Source organism: Hyla sarda, chromosome 7 (genome assembly GCF_029499605.1).
Source record: "Hyla sarda isolate aHylSar1 chromosome 7, aHylSar1.hap1, whole genome shotgun sequence".
NCBI lineage: Eukaryota > Metazoa > Chordata > Amphibia > Anura > Hylidae > Hyla > Hyla sarda.
In genome coordinates this window covers 184,588,042-184,609,356 of record NC_079195.1, presented here as the reverse complement: position 1 = coordinate 184,609,356, position 21,315 = coordinate 184,588,042, and the positions used below count along the sequence as shown (strand labels likewise).

The 21,315-nt window shown below is 42.6% G+C and overlaps 1 protein-coding gene across 1 annotated transcript in view; it reads right to left on the bottom strand.

Moving 5' to 3' along the window:
* Positions 1–658: 658 nt before the first annotated feature.
* The window catches only part of LOC130282866 (uncharacterized), a 44,870-nt gene continuing 24,213 nt past the window's right edge, over positions 659–21,315 (bottom strand). The window contains exons 4-7 of the mRNA XM_056531744.1: positions 15,032–15,088; positions 14,598–14,825; positions 12,783–12,899; positions 659–1,453 (exon numbers count right to left, since the gene is read on the bottom strand). Of these exons, the coding sequence (XP_056387719.1) occupies positions 1,388–1,453; positions 12,783–12,899; positions 14,598–14,825; positions 15,032–15,088 (468 nt within the window). The 3' untranslated portion in view covers positions 659–1,387. The remainder of the gene's footprint in view (positions 1,454–12,782; positions 12,900–14,597; positions 14,826–15,031; positions 15,089–21,315) is intronic.

Here is a 21,315-nt window from a genome sequence, read left to right as displayed (position 1 = left end):
TTGAAATCGCCCTATTTTGACCACCTATAACTATTTTTCCGTATACAGGCCTATGACCTATGACCTTTAGTGTATGTGACTATCTGATTGCTTTTAATACATTTTTTTGTGAATGTGACACCACAAGAAATTTGCATGCACCCCGGGTGATCAGACCAGCCATAGCAGTAGCCGCACTGCCACCGATGAGGGGTTAACGGCGGACATCAGCGAGATTGCTGATGTCTGCCATTACTGGCGGATCCTTGGCTGCTGATACCAACGGGGACCTACCATGCATGACGCGAGCACCGCTTCGGTGCTCAGGGTCATGTACAGGATGTAAATGTATGTCCTGGTGCATGGAGTACCAGTGCATCAGGCGCCCATTGTCCTCAAGGGGTTACATAGCCAGAGTTAAAATAAAAATACAAGACAGATTTTTTTTTAAATTGTTTTATCTGGTTATTTTCCAATAAAATGCTGGGTGTCCTCCAGGCTCCGTTGGAGTCACAGGCAGTGAATCGCCCAACTCTGTTTACTGGCCCTGAATGGAATATGTAACTAAAGCCACAAACAGAGCCTTAGAATACAAAAAAACTATGGGCATGAAAGGTCCCCTATTTCTGGTCTAGAGATCTGGTTATGATGTCCAATTCTTAAATAAAAAAAATTAAGACCAATTTTTTACATTTTATTATGCAAGGTACACATGACAAGTATATATTTGATTATAAATGTGGTAATGTATATCAGAAGTCTAGTACTACTGGAGTTTAAAAAAACGCACACATTCTTAGGGCCAGGTTCACATGTGGCATTTGCATTGTGGCTGCAAGAAATTAACTTCACCTACGAGCAGATGGCTTATTAATAAAACCATCAGGAAACCATTACAACAGATTGCTTGTGGCTGAAGTTAATTTGAAGACCGCCATACAGTGTCATTTGCAGTGGGAAGGCACTTGGATTTCGCGACAGGACCCAAAAGGATTCGGGGGCGACTCATTGGATCTGGTGGTGGATTCTTTGGGCTGCATTCTGGAATGATCCTGTGGGGTGATGTGGTAGATTTCTCAATGTGAGGCATAGCAATTAGGCCACTGAAGTACATATATGTCAGCGTCACCTGTGCTGGACGATCAGGTAGTCTTACATAATAATTTGACATGGAAACATTTCTCTCTATTATCAAAGCTTCTGGAGCACTTGGTGCTGGATTAACAAAACAAAAAAAAATTGTTTCTAAATGAAATCAAGATTGCTAAAGTTCTTACCAAAGCTTCAAACAATGGTAAAGTACGGTAATAGTTACATTGAAAATAATGACAAAATATAAGATTGTCTAAGCTTAATAGTTACTGATTTAAGCTACGGTAAATCTTTTATAGTGGATTATGTCTTCTCCTTAGGCAATGATGATGTCATCAGAGGGATTTGGTTTTATCAGGGCATCGTCTTCCTCCTCTGTTCTCTGTAAAAGACGACATATGTATGTAACGTGATCTTACCATGATAATTCTATGTAATACATCAATGACTTCTCTTCCCCGTTCCTGTGGTCCTTTTCACTCCCTGGTGCCACCACAGACAATGTTCTGAGGCCGGTCTGATAGCAGATGTCTGTAATGGTGCCTGGGAATGAAGAGAAGTGTAGGAAGGGAGGAGGGACAAGTAGATTTGGCACATATGGATTTTCTGGCTCTGATGAGACTCAGATCTTGTTTACTGGAAGTCCCATGAAAAGAGTAGCTATAGTTCATATCCCTGATTGATACAGGGCTAATGCACACAACAGAGCTCTGTGCCCAGATCCTGTACTGTGCCTTTAATACAGATCCACACAGGGTAGGTGCACTGCCATACATTCATCAGAGCAAGTATTATGGAGCATGACATTTTTGTGTTGGATTCATATGTAAGCCAATAGATAAAAGAAAACAAAAAACAGCAATGTTTTCAAATCTGCAGTTGCTGTTTGAAGATTGCTCTGACTGCTGTGAAAGAGCTGCGGACAAATGACCTACATATTTAACAAGGGTTCCCTGTTCATGTATTTGAAAAAATTTTGTACAAAATGTAGTACTCTGAAATTCTGTGCACAGTATTCACAGCAGACATGCCAAACATGTACCTTTACTGAAACCAAATACTCACATACAGTATTAGTCAAAAGTGTCTTATTTAATGTTTTTTGTTGTTTTTCTTTCCCCCAGCATTTTAGATTTACATTAAAAGCATAAAAACTCTGTAGAAACAAACATGGAATAAAAAAAAGTGTACCTGTTGTCATCACAAACTTTTATATAATGTAGATAATACCATTATATGTAAGTTTGTAATATACATTGGTTACAAAAAGTGTATATTTTTGGGTGAAAAAATGCTGTCCATGCAGATATTGTCTGTGTGTCTCTAAGAGGAGTCCAAATACAGGAAGTAAGGGCAGGACAAGTAAGGCTCTGTGCAGGCTCCTGGTATGTCAATCATCCTGCTGTGTGAGCCCTGCTCGTCCTCCCGCACTTCACTACAGAGACACCTACAATAGCTGACGGGACAAAAATACGTACCACGAAATATTATGTACATCATATCAAAAGTTTGTTAACGACAGGTACACTAAGTTACATACAAATAAAGTGTTGCACAAACCAGGATAGGTTTTACATTTTATAATTCTTTAAAGCAGCTTTTTGCTTTGACAGCTTCGCGCATTCTTTCAATCACCTTCATAAGGTAGTTACCTGAACTGGTTGTCAATTAACAGGCATGCTGTGTAAAGAGTTTGTCTGTATTTCAGACTATTAGTTGTGTTGTGCAGAGGTAGGATGGGTACAGTTCCACACAGTGCTTAGCCCTATTCAGCTGCGGTTCTAATCCACATTTACATAATGGCCAGAACCACTTAACCAAGTAAAGAAAAATTACATTCCATCATACTTAACCCCTTAAGGACCCAGCCCATTTACACCTTAAGGACCCGGCCATTTTTTGAACATCTGACCACTGTCATTTAAGCATTAATAACTCTGGGATGCTTTTACCTTTCGTTCTGATACAGAGATTGTTTTTTCGTGACATTCTACTTTAGTTAGTGGTAAATTTTCGCTGATACTTTTCTTGGTGAAAAATTCCACAATTTGATAGAAAAATGCAAAATTTTCTATTTTTTCAACTTTGAAGCTCTCTGCTTGTAAGGAAAACAGGCATTCCAAATAAATTATATTTTGATTCACAAAGACAATATGTCTACTTTATATTTTAATCATAAAGTTGACATCTTTTTACTTTTGGAAGACCTCAGAGGGCTTCAAAGTTCAGCAGCAATTTTTCACAAAATTTTCAAAATCAGAATTTTTCAGGGACCAGCTCAGTTTTGAAGTAGATTTGAAGGGCTTTCTTATTAAAAAATACCCCATAAATGACCCCATTATAAAAACTGCACCCCTCAAAGTATTCAAAATTACATTCAGAATTTTTTTTAACCCTTTAGGTGTTTCACAGGAATATCAGCAAAGTGAAGGAGAAAATTTTAAATCTTCATTTTTTACACTCGCATGTTCTTGTAGACCCAGTTTTTGAATTTTTACAAGGGGTAATAGAAGAAGAACAAGCCCCCCAAAATTTGTAACCCAATTTCTCTCGAGTAAGGAAATACCTCATATGTGGATGTCAAGTGTTCGGCGGGCACAGTAGAGGGCTCAGAAGGGAAGGAGCGACAATGGGATTTTGAAGAGTGAATTTTGCTGAAATGGTTTTTGGGGGGCATGTCACATTTAGGAAGCCCCTATGGTGCCAGAACAGCGGAAAAACCCCACATACCATTTTGGAAACTACACCACTCAAAGCATGTAACAAGGGGTTCCTTGAGCCTTAACACCGCACAGGTAATTGACGACTTTTCGTTAAAGTCGGATGTGTAAATGAATAAAAATATGTTTTCACTAAAGTGCAGTTTTCCCCCCCAAATTTATCATTTTTGCAAAGAAGAGATGGGGTTACACATTTTGGGGGGCATTTTCTCCCATTACCCCTTGTAAAAATGTAAAATTTGAGGAAAAAACTGCATTTTAGTGAAAAAATTTTTTTTCTCCCTTTACACGTCCAACTTTCACAAAAAGTCGTTAAACACCTTTGGGGTGTAAAGGCTCACTCTACCCCTTGTTACGTGCCTTGAGGGGTGTAGTTTCCAAAATAGTATGCCATGTGTTTTTTTTGTTGTTCTGGCACCATAGGGGCTTCCTAAATGTGACATGCCCCCAAAAACCATTTCAGCAAAATTTGCTTTCCAAAAACTAAATGTGACTCCTTCTCTTCTGAGCATTGTAGTTCGCCCGCAGAGCATTTTACGTCTTAACATGGGGCATTTATATACTCAGAAGAGATGGGGTTACAAATTTTGGGGGGCATTTTCTCCCATTACCCTGAGTATATAAATACCCCATGTTAGGATGTAAAATGCTCTGCGGGTGAACTACAATGCTCAGAAGAGAAGGAGTGACATTTAGCTTTTGGAAAGCAAATTTTGCTGAAATGGTTTTTGGGGGGCATGTCGCATTTAGGAAGCTCCTATGGTGCCAGAACAGCAAAAAAAATAAATAAATAAAAAACACATGGCACACTATTTTGGAAACTACACCCCTCAAGGAACGTAACAAGGGGTACAGTGAGCCTTTACACCCCACAGGTGTTTAATGACTTTTTGTGAAAGTTGGATGTGTAAATGAGAAAAAAAAAATTTCACTAAAATGCATTTTTTTCCCCAAAGGGTAATAGGAGAAAATGCCCCCCAAAATGTGTATCCCCATTTCTTCTGAGTATGGAAATACCCCATGTGTGGACGTGAAGTGCTCTGCTGGCGCACTACAATGCTCAGAAGAAGAGGAGCGCCATTGAGCTTTTTGAAAGAGAATTTGTTTGGAATGGAAGTCGGGGGCCATGTGCGTTTACAAAGCCCCCCATGGTGCCAGAACAGTGGACCCCCCACATGTGACCCCATTTTGGAAACTACACCCCTCACAGAATCTAATAAGGGGTGCAGTGAGTATTTACACCCCTCTGGCGTTTGACAGATTTTTGGAACAGTGATCCGTGAAAATGAAAAATGTAATTTTTCATTTGCACAGCCCACTGTTCCAAAGATCTGTCAGACACCTGTGGGGCGTAAATGCTCATTGTACCCCTTATTACATTCTGTGAGGGGTGTAGTTTCCGAAATGGGGTCACATGTGGGGGAGGGGGTCCATTGTTCTGGCCCTATGGAGGCTTTGTAAACACACATGGCCTTCAATTCCGGACAAATTTTCTCTTCAAAATCTCAATGGCGCTCACTCTCTTCTGAGCATTGTAGTTCACCTGCAGAGTACTTTACATCCACATATGGCGTATGTTCTTACTCAGGAAAAAAGTCCCCCAAAATTTGTTACCCCATTTCTTCTATTTTTAGGGTAACACCAGCATTTTAGTGAAATGTTTTTTTTCTTCATTTTCCCTTCCAACTTTAATGAAAATTCGTCAAACACCTGTGGGTTGTTTAGGCTCACTATACCCCTTGTTACGTTCCGTGAGGGTGTAGTTTCCAAAATATGGTCATGTGGTTATTTTATTTTTTTGTGTTTATGTCAGAACCGCTGTAAAAATCATCCACCACAGTGCAAATCACCAATTTAGGCCTCAAAATGTGCATAGTTCGCTCTCACTCCTGAGCCTTGTTGTGCGTCCGCAAAGCATTTTACGCCCACATATGGGGTATTTCCGTACTCAGGAGAGATTGCGTTACATATTTTGGGGTTTTTTTTCCTATTACTGCTTGTGAAAATAAAAAGTATGGGGCAACACCAGCATGTTAGTGAAAATTTTTAAATGTTATTTACACTAACAGGCTGGTGTAGCCCCCAACTTTTCCTTTTCATAAGGGGTAAAAGGAAAAAAGCCCCCCCAATAATTGAAGTGCAATTTCTCCCGAGTACGGAAATACCCCATATGTGACCCTAAACTGTTTCCTTGAAATACGACTGGGCTCTGAAGTGAGAGAGCGCCATGCGCATTTGAGGACTACATAGGGATTGCATAGGGGCATTCTACGCCAGTGATTCCCAAACCGGGTGCTTCCAGCAGTTACTAAACTCCCAGCATGCCTGGACAGTCAGTTGCTGTTCGGAAATACTGGGAGTTGTTGTTTTGCAACAGCTGGAGGCTCTGTTTTGGAAACACTGCCGTACGACACGTTTTTCATATTTATTGGGGGGGGGGGCAGTGTAAGGGGGGTGTATAAGTAGTGTTTTACCCTTTAGTATGTGGTAGTGTAGTGTTTTTAGGGTACATTCACACTGGCGGGCATTTACGGCGAGTTTCCTGCTAGGAGAAAATTTTGCCGCAGCCCAAACTTGAAGCAGAAAACTTACTGTAAACCCACCAGTGTGAATGTACCCTGTACATTCACATGGGGGGGGGGGGGCAAACCTCCAACTATTTCAAAACTACAACTCCCACAATTACTGACAGACCGTGCATGCTGGGAGTTGTACTTTTCCAACAGCTGGAGGCACACTGGTTGGAAAACCTTTAGTTATCTAACTCAGTATTTTCCAACCAGTGTGCCTCCAGCTGTTGCAAAACTTCAACTCCCAGCATGTACTGATTGCCGAAGGGCATGCTGCGAGATGTAGTTATGCAACAGCAGGAGGCACTCAACCACAACTCCCAGCATGCCGAGACAGCTGTTTGCTGTTTGGGCATGCTGGGATTTGCAGTTTTACAACATCTGGAGGGCTACAGTCTGAGACCACTTTACAGTGGTCTCTATACTGTAGCCCTCCAGATGTTGCAAAACTACAACTCCCAGCATGCCGAGACAGCTATTTGCTGTGTGGGCATGCTAGGAGTTGTAGTTTTGCAAGATCTAGTGGACCACAGTTGGATCACTGCACAGTGATCTCCAAGCCGTAGCCCCCCAGCTGTTGCAAAACTGCAAATCCCAGCATGCCCACACAGCAAATAGCTATCTGGGTATGCTGGGAGTTGTAGTTTTGCAACATCTGGAGGGCTACAGTATAGAGACCACTGTATAGTGGTCTCAGACTGTAGCCCTCCAGATGTTGCTAGGCAACTCACCGGCTTCCTTAGGATCCAGGGAGTCGCATCGCCGTCCTCTTCTTTCGCCGATCCCCATCCCGATCGCAGCCATCGGACTTAGGCGCCCAGTTCTGTCGGTTTCCCCGTCCTGCCCCGCCTATTGTGGGTGGGCAGAATGGGGAAAACGAAAGTAAACACCTCACCACCTCACTCCTATCCCTCCAGGGGGATCGTGGGTGTCATTGACAACCGCGATCCCCCTTATATTCCGGGTCACCATAGACCCATTTGACCCGGAATCGGCGCAAATCACAGCTATGAATCCAGTAGCGATTTGCGCCGAACGCCGACATGGGGGGGGGGGGGGGCAGTCGCTGATGACCCCCTTGGGCATTTGCACGGGGTGCCTGCTGATCGATATCAGCAGTCACCCCGGTCCCCACCGGGCACGGGGACCGAAATTCCCACGGGCGTACAGGTACACCCTGGGTCCTTAAGTACCAGGGACCGAAGGCGTACCTGTATGCCCTGGGTCCCTATGTGGTTAAAGACAAAGATCAGTCAATTGAGAAAACTGCAAAAACTTTGAAAACCTCCTCAATTGCAGTAAAATAAATCAACCCATATGATGGCTCTCATAAGGAAGACCAAGAGCTACCTCTGCTGCAGAGGATTAGTTACCAGCAGCACCTAGAGCCGTTTGCCACCCTAGGCAAGAGCTAATTTTTCCGCCCCCTTGATTCTGCCCATTGGCTCCGCCCTTTGACATGTCCCACCTTACTACTAAGGTGACACCCTGTAACAAATTCTCCTCATGTAATCACCTTACTTTTGGAGTGACACTAACAAACCTCTTCCTCATGTAATCACCTTACTACTGGGGTGACACTAAGGTGCAGATTTCTTCATACAAAGCACAACAGAAGTGGATGTGTAGGAATCATGTGACCTCCACTCCAGCTCAGCCCCGCCTCCTCCACTGCCTTACCAAAGCTCCTTCAGAAACAAGCTCTCCTCTCACATGGTAAAGCGCCACCCCCAACTTGTAACTGGTCACGTGATTGTGATATCAAAGTTCCTTCATCATCAGCATCTAGTCTGTCCCGCCGGGGGAGGAAGCGGAGGGAGGGGTAAGCAAAATTCTAGGGTCAGTCCTGTCCTGCAGCACTTGAGTCCTGTATAATAGTGAAGGAGCTTGCAGCAGCGGTACTGCACTTGCTCCTCTATACGCCCATCAGGGGTGTAGTGCGCAATTCATGGATGGAGCTAGACAGGAGAAAAAAAAGCTTTGAAAGAAATTAGAGAACTCTAAACATCTTGTTGGAAATGTGTGTGTGTGTGTGGGGGGGGGGGGGCGCTATAGTACTGCTAGATATGGGGTTATACTGTAACAGAGCTGGATGTGGATTTTATACCTGTGTGGCTGATGACTTGGAACGTATTGGGGATCGGAGTCTAAGGTGCCGCTGGTCTTCACCAGAGCCCGCCGCAAGGCAGGATGGGCTTGCTGCGGCAGGGGACACCCAGGTCGCTACCCCCGACATGGCTCGACCACACAGGTAACTGGGCAAGGCGAGGTACCGAAGGAAGAAGCAGTAGCGTAGTCAACGTAGCAGAAGGTCAAGGCAGGCGGCAAAGGTTTGTAGTCAAAAACGTAGCAGGAGCGTCTGGATACAAAAGTATGGCAAAACAGGCAATGGGAACGCTTTCTCTCAGGCAATAGGCACCGAAGATCCAGCAGGGAAGTGTGCGAGGTGCAGACAACTTGTGATGTCAGGTGTATTCACTAATGTGGTGTCAGGTGTATTCACTAATTATGGGCATACTGGCCCTTTAAATTTCACACATGCTGGAGCTGACTAACTGCAGGAGCGGAGGATGATGAGAAACGGGCAGGGACTCGCATGCGGGCAGTCGGGACACAGGTACACTGCGCTCATGGCCCGTGCTTGTAGCTGGAGTGCAGTGTGTAACATATACCACAAATTAAATGTGGACATTCTATCAGATACAGACACGTACAAGATCCTGTTGGGCAATCCAAACTGAAGGGGAGTTAATTTTGAGTCTAGTTTTATGGCTATGCATAAGTATTTTTGATGATCTGGATGAATGGGCACGTGTAGGTACACGTCCTTTAGATCTATAGAGACCATGAAGCAATCTTTTGATAATAGATTTATTGTCGACTTTATTGTTTCCATTTTGAATTTTTTTGTTTTTGTACACCAGATATTGATTCAGAGGCTTTAAATTTATGTTTGCACGGTAAGTGTTGTCGGGCTTTTTTACCAAAAAAAGCGTAGAGTAAAAAAAAAGCCCAACCCCACTTCTGCCTGAGGTATGGAGACAAGAACTGTTTTTCTAGTAGGGAAGGAACTTCTTTTTGAAGAGTCGCTAACCCCGAGGGACCTGAGTGACTCAAGTTCAGCTTCAGGCGGGTTGGAGGGAGACTGAGAAACTTGAGGCGGAGACCTTCTCTTAAAGGGGTACTCCGTCCCTAGACATCTTATTCCCTATCCAAAGGATAGGGGATGAGATGTCAGATCGCCGCGATCCCGCTGCTGGGGACCCCCGGGATTGCAGCTGCGGCACCCCGCTGTCATTACTGCACAGAGCGAGTTCGCTCTGTGTGTAATGACGGGCGATACAGGGGACGGAGCAGCGTGACGTCATGGCTCCGCCTCTCGTGACATCACGGCCTGCCCCCTTAACACAAGTCTATGGCAGGGGCGTGACGACCGCCATGCCCCCTCCCATAGACTCGTATTGAGGGGGGTGGGCCGAGGGGCGGAGCCATGATGTAACAATGCTCCGGCCCCTGTACTGCCCGTCATTACGTGCCGAGTGAACTCGCTCTGTGCAGTAATGACAGCGGGGTGCCGCAGCGGCAATCCCAGTGGTCCCCAGCAGCGGGACCACGGCGATCTGACATCTTATCCCCTATTCTTTGGATAGGGGATAAGATGTCTAGGGGTGGAGTACCCCTTTAAGGTATTTAATACCCAGGTATTGTTTGAGATCTTTTCCAATCCCGTCACAAAGTTTCTCAATCTGCCTCCAACCCACCCTGGGCTATCATTGCTCACCAGATTTTCTAGAACTGGTGGAGGCCTGGTTAAACATGTAACCCTTAGATTTCCTGGGAAAACTCCACCTCTGGGATTCATCTGTCCTGGGCCCTTGCCCCCTGGATCTCGAGTTGGGGGAAAAATGCCTGGATTTGTAAGAAGAGTAGGGAAAAATCTTTCTCCTATCTCCAGCTTTTTCTAAAATATCAGCCAACACCGGCCCAGACAATAATTTCCCCTCACAAGGGAGGGCACACAACTTATTTTTTGAGGTGATGTCCCCAGGCCAAGTCTTAAGCCACAAGGCTCTGCATGCAGAATTTGACAGAGCAGCAGTTCTGGCTGAGTCTAAGAGCGTCCGAGGATGCATCTGCCAGAAAGGCCGCTGACTTTTTTATTAGCGGAATAGAGTTTAACAATTGTTCATGTGGGACCTGATTTTGGATATCCGAGGAAAGCTGGTCTAACCAAAGTATTAAAGACCGAGCAACCCAGGAAGATACTATATTAGGCTTAAAAGAGGACGTAGCGGCCTCCCAGATTCTACGTAGGAAAGTTTCAGATTTTTTATCCATGGGATCACGCAAAATGCCTAGGTCTTCTAAAGGCAGAGCACCCTTCCTAGAAACCCTAGAAATGGCCACATCTATCTTCGGTATCTTTTCCCATTCTGCTAAGTCGGGATTGTCAAACGGGTATTTTCTTTTAAACGCCCAGTGGTCGGACCCCCCTCATAATTTGATACTTATCCTCTATCCTTAGGATAGGGCATAAGTTTTTCAGCACTGGACTAGTCCTTTAATAAATGTGATTTAACCCCTTCCATAATAAAAGTTTGAATCACCCCCCTTGTAAACAAAAATAAATATAAACATATGTGGTATCACCGCATGTGTAAATGTCCTAACTATAAAAATATGTTGTTAATTAAACCGCACGGTCAATGGCGTACACGTAAAAAAAAAAAAATTCAAAGGTCCAAAATAGCTTATTTTTGGTCACTTTGTAAACCATAAACAAATGATTAAAAAGTGATTAAAAAGTCTGATCAAAGCGAAAAATGGTACCGATAAAAACTTCAGATAACGGCACAAAAAATTAGCCCTCATACCGCCCCGTATGTGGAAATATAAAAAAGTTATAGGACATTTTTAAACGTATAAATTTACGTGCATTTACGTGATTTTTACCAGAAGTAAAACAAATTCAAACCTATATAAGTAGGGTATCATTTTAATTGCATGGACCTACAGAAGATAAGGTGTTATTTTGTAACAAAAAATGCACTGCGTAGAAACAGAAGCCCCCAAAATTGACAAAATGGCGTTTCTCAACTTTGTCCCACAAATGTTTTTTTTGTTTCGCCGTAGATTTTGGGGTAAAATGACTGTTGTCATTACAAAGTAGAATTGGTGGCACAAAAAAAAAAAAAAAAAAAAAGCCACCATATGGGTTTGTAGGTGCAAAATTTAAAGGGTTATGATTTTTAAAAGGTAAGGAGGAAAAAAACGCAAGTGCAAAAACGGAAAAACGCTCAGTCCTTAAAGGGTTAAAAGTAATGTGAACTGTGTTGTATGTAAATGCACGACATGCGTGGGTTCACTATTGGTTAAAAGGGGTTTCCTGAGACCTGAAGTTACACACCCAAGTCTGCATACGCGAGGCTCATTCGCATTGTACTAGTGCATGACTAAGGCTGTGGACACATAGTCAAAACGCGTCACAGTTTTTAACCTTGTATGCTGATCCTACAAGACCGCGCTGGACGTTCTCTCTTGTGCATTATCTGGGGATTGAGATCTGTCCCCGTCCATACAGCGGCAGGGCGCAGCAGGTGAGCTGATCTCCACAATATTGATCACACCGAATGGATGAGAATGGTAAGCTCTCAAGTTAAAAAATAAATTGGAAGAAGTCTTGTCTCCTCCAGGTAGAAGACAAGGACCCACAGGGACTTGTGGGGGTTAGAGTTCTGGGAGGGAGAAGTTTTGGAATATTTTGGGTACATGATTTGAACCTCAAACATTAATAAACAGTATTTAAATATATAAACATTTGGGGGGGGGGGAATCTATGAGTAATTGATAAATTGTTAATTGGTCAGATTCCCACTGAGTACAAAATTAGGTATTGTGTCTCTAAGAATATGCTCTAAAACCACCAGATGCTTGACTGTTTACTTTCTCCTTGCGTTGCATCACTAGGATCACATTGTTGCCATATCGTAAGCATATTAGCACATTAACCCACCCATGTCCTCATACAGCTCAGTTCACATTACTTTTAAAAACCTATGAGCATTATAAAACACATACATATGATGCAGAAGAATAGGATGCAAAACAACAATACATATAATGCAGTAATAATACCCCCCCCTCCCCATAGATCTTATACCATATAAGCCTTGAGCGTACACTGATCACACAGGGGAGATTTATAAAAACCTGTGCAGAGGAAAACTTGCCCAGTTGCCCATAGCAACCATATTGCGTCTTTCATTTTTGAAAAGGCCTCTGAAAAATTAAAGAAGTGATCTGATTGGTTGCTATGGGCAACTTTTCCTCTGCACTGGTTTTGATAAATCTCCCCAATGTGTTCTGGGGCATCATCTACTACAGGATTGTAGTCATTGAGTAGTAATGTTGTATCTCTTACCTCCAGTTTGCAGGAACGGTAGCAGGACCTCACCTTACAGCCCACATGAAGGATTGAGAGGCAGAGACCCCAGATCATCATCAGCAGAGTCATTATTATCAAACCAGTTTGTAGATTCTGGGAAAAAAATAAAAAATAAAAGTTCATAGTAGAAGTGAAGTATAAGTCCACATTCATTGAGATTTGCCGCATACCATCAAATACTGTGAAAGCTGTTCCTAAACATCTTAGAACTGACACCTTCACATTCTGAGGGGCATATGGGGCAAATCTCAGTAAAAGAACTTATGATTTAGTTATATCCAACTATATTTCCACATACATGAATAGTTATTCATTTTCCTGGGTGCTATATGAAAATGTAATATTCTTATAAGCTGGATACAATTTATTTTTCTTTCATATGTAGGGGACCCTAATGGGGGCCCTTTATGACATCCATGTGCCCAAAATAGGGTTTTAAGATTTTAATCTACTTTAACTTAACATTTTTCAGGGCACAGATGATGCTTCCGAAACTGTACCTATTTTATTTTTATAAATATAAAATGGGGAAATTCTCTTACTCTATGTACTGTCAATGTGTTCGAGGGCATATGGAATAGACTTAGAGCTGATCCCACACCATTTTGGCTGCGGTCAGAGATGAGCATCAGATTCAGCTCTGATGTCTGTCATTTCACCACCTAGATGCCACTGTCAATTGATGTGCTGATGCCACTGTCAAATGCCCCTCTGGTGTGCTGACTGGTTGCCATGGTAGCAAAGGGTCTTCTGAAGGCCTCTGTGGCTGCCACTTTTGGAGTCTTATTACAGCCTTTGATAGTTCACTGCAATAAATGTTTTGTAATGAACTGCACAAGCGATCACATGATAGTTCCCTAGCAAAAACTAAAATTGGAATAAAAAAAAGTTTCAAAATATTTTTTTTTAAATCACCACCTCTTCACATTTTTCACAAATACAAAACACATTTCTGCATTCAGGAAAGTTATTTATAATGTATGGTGATCACAAATTAGAGTAATATTGGTCTCTTCAAATACCCAAAAAATTGATTGAAAAGTCCCATCAACCTTAAAATTTTGCCAAATACACTACAGCTCAATATGCAAAAAATAAGCCTTCATGCAGTTCCATAGATAGAAAAAAACATCAATAGATCAGACTATGGCGATGCAGGGCAATTTTTGTAAGGTTATTAAAAAAAAAATTACATATTTTATATAAATATATTATCTGACAAAAAGCATGTGCAAAGTCAGACCCATGTGCCCTTATCCCAATGTACATTTCGCTATAGGGCGATTCGTCGGAGGGGCTACTTTGTGGGTCAGTACCAATAAAAGTATAAAAAATGTATATAGTTTTTGTTATGCTATAAAAAAAAAGCCTTTTCTATTGATCTGCATTGTTCTATCCCATCAATGGAATAATGTAATGGTTAATTCTTTTATTTCATGCTTTTTATTTCATGTTTGTGGGATGTGAAGTGACCAAAGACCGCACTTTTTTTGTTTATGGCATTTACGGTGTTGAATAGAATGCATCAATACCATTTTTATATTTAGATTTTTTTTTTTTATAATTAGAAGGGTAGATATAAGAATTTTTATTGTGGGTGGATGTGAATTCAAATCCAGGTCCCATCGCTGCAAGGGAACAATGTTAGACGACCGTGCTGCCAGCTGCCTACGTATTATGTGTGCATCTTACTTAGGCTGGTCACTGCAGTTTGGATGGATTGGGGAGGGAGACATTTTTGTGTATTTTTCTTAAAGTTTAAATTTTATTTTATTGTTAACAACCAGTAACCTTGTAGCTCTGCATTTCAGCTTTGCATCTCTCCAGTTCATAGTCAGATCCGTAGTCATATCTCGGAGCAGTTGTTGGTTCCCAGTAATTCCTACGTCTATTACGGAGATTAGAACAAATGTCTTCAGAGAAATGCCAGCTTAACCTATCAACGTCACCAGCTTCGATGACTATGCCCGCAATAGACACGCCAAAGTCGACTAAGATGGAAATAAAGGCAAGTGCCATCTATATGGGTAAAAAAAAGAAAAAGAAAAATTAGTGGCACTATAACATTTTAGTGATAGCCTTACTAATGCACAATGGAAGTCTCAACTAAATTCCCTAAATTATTTGCCTCTTTATTTTCCCATCATATTTAAGGACATTAAAGGCCTTCTTTAATGTGGAAACAACTCTAGTAGCCAAATTCATAAAGAAAGGTCAATACTTACCCAGAATTTTTGACGATACTTGTAAGCCACAAGATTCAGGATTCCAGATACAAGGAACTATGAATAAATAGGCAATAGGTAAAATTAGTTTGCCAAACAGATACATGTATTATTAAAAGCATCTAAAAACATGAAGCTTGAAATTAAAGATCAGTGAAGGAATTTTGTGCCATCTGTATAGGGCAGGGAGGATACCGCCACAATAAATCCGGTGGCTACATCCTGGTTTTTATATGGGCTCGCTCACATCTAAAAGCGTTCAATGCCAGGAAAAATATATTCAAATGTAAACTACTCGCAGAGTTATGCAGACAAAACAGTTATGTGACTGTATGCTTAAGGTATATGTTTTAATTGTTGGCAAGAATAGTGTAATGGTCTGCGATGGTCTTCTGTGAGCCCATGTATTAATATCAGTGCACGTGTTATGTATTATGTCTTATATTAACTCCTTAAGGACACAACCAATTTTATTTTAGCATTTTCGTCTTTTCCTCCTCACCTTCTAAAAATCATAACTCTTATATTTTCATCTGCAGACCCATATGAAGGCTTGTTTTTTGTGTTACCAGTTGTCCTTTGTAATGACACTCATTTTACCATAAAATGTATGGCACAACCAAAAAATTATTATTTGTGCGGGGAAATAAAAAAACCCGCAAATTTTAACGCTGTACACTACGGTAAAAATGACATGTTTTGTTTCTTCTGTCATACGATTAACCCCTTAAGGACTGAGCCTTTTTCACCTTAACCCCTTGGGGACGGAGCCCATTATCACCCTAAGGACGGGAGTATTTTTTGCAAATCTGACCACTGTCATTTAAAGCATTAATAACTCTAGGCTGCTTTTACTTATAAATTTGATTCCGAGATTTATTTTTTCCTTACATATTCTACTTTATGTTAGTGGTAAATTTTGGTCGATACTTGCATTATTTCTTGGCGAAAAATGCAAAAATTTTATGAAAATTTGAAAATTTCGCATTTTTCTAACTTTGAAGCTCTCTGCTTGTAAGGAAAATAGACATTCCAAATAAATTATATATTGATTCACAAATACAATATGTCTACTTTATGTTTGCATCATAAAGTTGACATGTTTTTACTTTTGAAAGACATCAGAGGGCTTCAAAGTTCAGCAGCAATTTTCCAATTTTTCGCAAAATTTTCAAAATCAGAATTTTTCAGGGACCAGTTCAGGTTTGAAGTGGATTTGAAGGGTCTTCTGGTTAGAAATACCCCATAAATGACCACATTATAAAAACTGCACCCCTCAAAGTATTCAAAATGACATTCAGTAAGTGTTAACCCTTTAGGTGTTTCACAGGAGTAGCAGCAAAGTGAAGGAGAAAATTCAAAATCTTCATTTTTTACACTTGCATGTTTTTGTAGACACAGTTTTTGAATCCTCTCAATTTGTAACCCAATTTCTCTCGAGTAAGAAAATACCTCATATGTGTATGTCAAGTGTTCGGCGGGCGCAGTAGAGGGCTCAGAAGGGAAGGAGCAACAATGGGATTTTGAAGAGGGAGTTTTTCTGAAATGGTTTTTGGGGGGCATGTCCCATTTAGGAAGCCCCTATGGTGCCAGGACAGCAAACCCCCCCCCCCACATCACACACTATTATGGAAACTACACCCCTCAAGGAACGTAACAAGGGGTACGGTGAGCCTTAACACCCCACAGGTGTTTGACAACTTTTTGTTAACTCCTTAAGGACACATGACGTACTGGAACGTCATGTGTCCGCTCCCGATCTATAACGCGGGGCCACGGCATAGCGGGTCGGGCCCGGCCTCTAACAATGGCCAGGACCCGTGGCTAATAGCGCGTGGCATTGATCGCTGTGCCGCGCGCTATTAACCCTTTAGACGCGGCGTTCAAAGTTGAATGCCGCGTCTAAAGTGAAACTGAAACCATGCCGGTTAGCTCAGTTGGCTTTTCGGGATAGCCGCGGCAAAATCGCGGCATCCCGAACAGCTTACAGGACAGCAGGAGGGTCCCTACCTGCCTCCTCGCTGTCCGATCGCCGAATGACTGCTCAGTGCCTGAGATCCAGGCATGAGCAGTCAAGCGGCAGAATCATCAATCACTGGTTTCTTATGAGAAACCAGTGATCAATGTAAAAGATCAGTGTGTGCAAAAAAAAAAATATCATTTAACCCCTTCCCTATTGAAAGTTTGAATCACCCCCCTTTTCCCCTAAAAAAAAAAAAACAGTGTAAATAAAAATAAGCATATATGGTATCGCTGCGTGCGGAAGTGTCCGAGTTATAAAAATATATTGTTAATTAAACCGCACGGTCAATGGCGTGCGCGCAAAAAAATTCCAAAGTCCAAAATAGTGCATTTTTGGTCACTTTTTATATCATGAAAAAATTTATAAAAAGCAATCAATAAGCAATCAATGCAAAAATAGTATCGGTAAAAACTTCAGATCACAGCGCAAAAAATTAGCCCTCATACCGCCCCATACACAGAAAAATAAAAAAGTTATAGGGGTCAGAAATGACAATTTTAAACGTATTAATTTTCCTGCATGAAGTTATGATTTTTTCCAGAAGTATGACAAAATCAAACCTATACAAGTAGGGTATCATTTTAACCCTATGGACCTACAGAAAAAACATCAGGTGTAATTTTTACCGAAAAATGTACTACGTAGAGACGGAAGCCCCAAAGTGTTACAAAACGGCGTTTTTTCTTCAATTTTGTTGCACAATGATTTTTTTTTCCGTTTCACCGTAGATTTTTGGGCCCAATGACTGACGTCATTACAAAGTAGAATTGGTGGCGCAAAAAATAAGCCATCATATGGATTTTTAGGTGCGAAATTGAAAGAGTTATGATTTTTTTAAAGGCAAGAAGCAAAAATCGAAAAAATGCAAAAACGGAAAAAACCCCGGTCCTTAAGGGGTTAAAGTCGGTTGTGTAAATGAAAAAACATTTTTTTTTTTACTAAAATGCAGTTTTTTCCCCAAATTTTTGTTTTTTACAAGGGGTAATAGGAGAAAATGCCCCCCCCAAAATTTGTAACCCCATTTCTTCAGAGTATGGAAATACCCCATGTTTGGACGTCAAGTGCACTACAATGCTCAGAAGAGAAGGAGCGCCATTGAGCTTTTAGAGAGATAATTTGTTTGGAATGGAAGTCGGGGGCCATGTGCATTTACAAAGCCCTCTGTGGTGCCAGAACAGTGGACCCCCCCACATGTGACCCCATTTTGGAAACTACACCCCTTCACCAATTTAGGCCTCAAATGTACATAGTACGCTCTCACTCCTGAGCCTTGTTGGGGTATTTCCGTACTCAGGAGAAATTGCGTTACAAATTTTGGGGGTCTTTTTTCCTTTTACCTCTTGTGAAAATAAAAAGGGCAACACCAGCATGTTAGTGTAAAAAAAATTTTTTTTACACTAACAGGCTGATGTAGACCCCAACTTTTCCTTTTCATAAGGGGTAAAAGGAGAAAAACCCCAAAATTTGTAGTGTCATTTCTCCCGAGTACGGAAATACCCCATATGTGGCCCTAAACTGTTTCCTTGAAATACGACAGGGCTCCGAAGTGAGAGAGCACCATGCACATTTGAGGACTAAATTAGGGATTGCATAGGGGTGGACATAGGGGTATTCTACGCCAGTGATTCCCAAACAGGTTTCCTCCAGCTGTTGCTAAACTCCCAGCATGCCTGGACAGTCAGTGGCTGTCCAGAAATGCTGTGAGTTGTTGTTTTGCAACAGCTGGAAGCTCCGTTTTGGAAACACTGCCGTACAATACGTTTTTCATTTTTATTGGGGGGGGGGGACGACAGTGTAATGGGGTGTTTATGTAGAGTATTACTCTTTATTAGGTGTTAGTGGAGTGGAGTGTTTTTGGGGTACATTCACACTGGCGGGTTACGGTGAGTTTCCCGCTAAGGAATTTGCGCTGCGGTGAAAAATTTGCCGCAGATCATACTTGAACCAAGAAACTTACTGTAAACCCGCCTATGTGAATGTACCCTGTACGTTCACATGGGGGAGGGGGGCAAACCTCTAGCTGTTCAAAACTACAACTCCCAGCACGTACTGAGAGACCGTGCATGCTGGGAGTTGTAGTTTTGCAACAGCTGGAGGCACACTGGTTGGAAAACCTTCAGTTAGGTTCTGTTACCTAACTCAGTATTTTCCAACCAGTGTGCCTCCAGCTTTTGCAAAACTACAATTCCCAGCATGTACTGATCACGGAAGGGCATGCTGGGAGATGTAGTTATGCAACAGCCGGAGGTACGCAACTACAACTCCCAGCATGTCAAGACAGCTGTTTGCTGTTTGGGCATGCTGCGATTTGCAGTTTTGCAACATCTGGAGTGCCACAATTTAGAGACCACTGAACAGTGATCTCCAAACTGTGGACCTCCAGATGTTGCAAAACTACAACTCCCAGCATACCCAGACAGCAAACAGCTGTGTAGGCATGCTAGGAGTTGTAGTTTTGCAAGATCTAGAGGGCAGTATAGAGATCACTGTGCAGTGGTCTCTAAACTGTAGACCTCCAGCTGTTGCAAAACTACAAATCCCAGCATGCCCACACTGCAAACAGCTGTATGGGCATGCTGTGAGTTGTAGTTTTGCAACATCTGGAGGGCTACAGTCTAGAGACCACTATAGTGGTCTCAGACTGTAGCCCTCTAGATGTTGCTAGGCAACTCACCGGCTTCCGTCGCATCCAGGGAGCCGTCCTCTTTTGCCACCCGCCGGCCGCAGATCTCACTCGCCGCCCGCCGATCTCCGTCGCTCTAAGCCTCCGGACGGGTAAGTGGACGTCGGCGCCTGGTCCTCTTCGTTTTCCCCGTTCTGCCCCGCCTATTGTGGATGGGCAGGACGGGGAAAACGAAAGTAAAGCCCCCCCGCCCCCGATCTGCTATTGGTGGTCGCGTCCAGACCACCAATAGCAGGGATAGGAGGGGGTGGCACCCCTGCCACCTCACTCCTATCCCTTCAGGGAGATCATGGGTGTCTTGGACAGCCACGATCCCCCTTATTTTCCGTATGACCCAGAAAGGCTGCAAATTGCCGGTCTAAATTGACCAGTGATTTGCGGCGATCGTCGAAATTGGGGGGAGACATAACGGTACATCCTTGGTCCTTAAGGGATTAAAGCCCCTATATTTTGACGACCTGTGACTTTCTAATTTTTCCATTTATGCGGCTGTATGAGGGCTCATTTTTTGAGCTGTGATCTGTACCTTTTATCGATACCACATTTGCATATATGAAACCTTCAAACCACAATTTTTGGGGGAATAAAATGTGACAACAGCAGCAATTTTGGACTGGTGATCATGTGGTGATACCAAATATGGTTACTTTTTTATTTATTTTTTTTAACGCTTTTTGGGGGTAAAATGGGAAAAAGGGAAGATTTACATTTTTATTGGGGGAGGGGATTTTTCACATTTTCCAACTTAAAAAAAATCTTTTACACTTATCTCCCCATAGGAGACTAACTATAGCAGTCTAAAAAGAAAAATTGGCAAATGGAAGGTTCTCAAGAACTACTTATATGTAACGTCATGAATGACAATGTTAGTGAGACTATAGGCGTAAGTCAAATATTAGTGTAAAGGAATATTGGTATTTAACCCCTTAAGGACAATGGACGTACTCCTACGCCCTCGTTTTTGAGTCCTTAAGGACCGAGGACGTAGGAGTACGTCCTGTCCATTCCCGGCCCCCCGCCGCTAGCTGGAGGGGAGCCGGTGCCCGATGCCTGCTGATATCGTGGCATATCGCCCAGGGGGGTCATTATGCCCCCCCCATGTCGGCGATGGCCGCAGATCGCTGGACAATTCAGTCCAGCGATCAGCTGCGATTCCGGGTCAATCGGGTCTCCAGTGACCCGGAATTACTGGCTGATCGGGGCCGTCAGAGACCCTGGGTGCTGGGGACCCCGATCCCTGGCGTTAATGTTGGGATCTGGGCCCCAGGAGCGACGGCGGCGGGACTGACCTGCGTGGCGTGGATCAGCAGCAGCAGGAGGTGAGCGACAGCCTCCTGCTGTTGCTTAGAAACAGCTCCGAGCATGCAAAAAGGGCATGCTGTGAGCTGTAGTTATGCAACAGGAGGAGGCAGACCACCACAACTCCCAGCATTCCCTTATGGGCATGCTGGGACTTATGGTTTTGCAACAGCTGGAGGCACATTTTTTCTATGGAAAAGTGTACCTTCAGCTGTTGTATAACTACAACTCCCAGCTTGCACAATCAGCTAAAGTGCATGCTGGGAGTTGTAGTGGTGC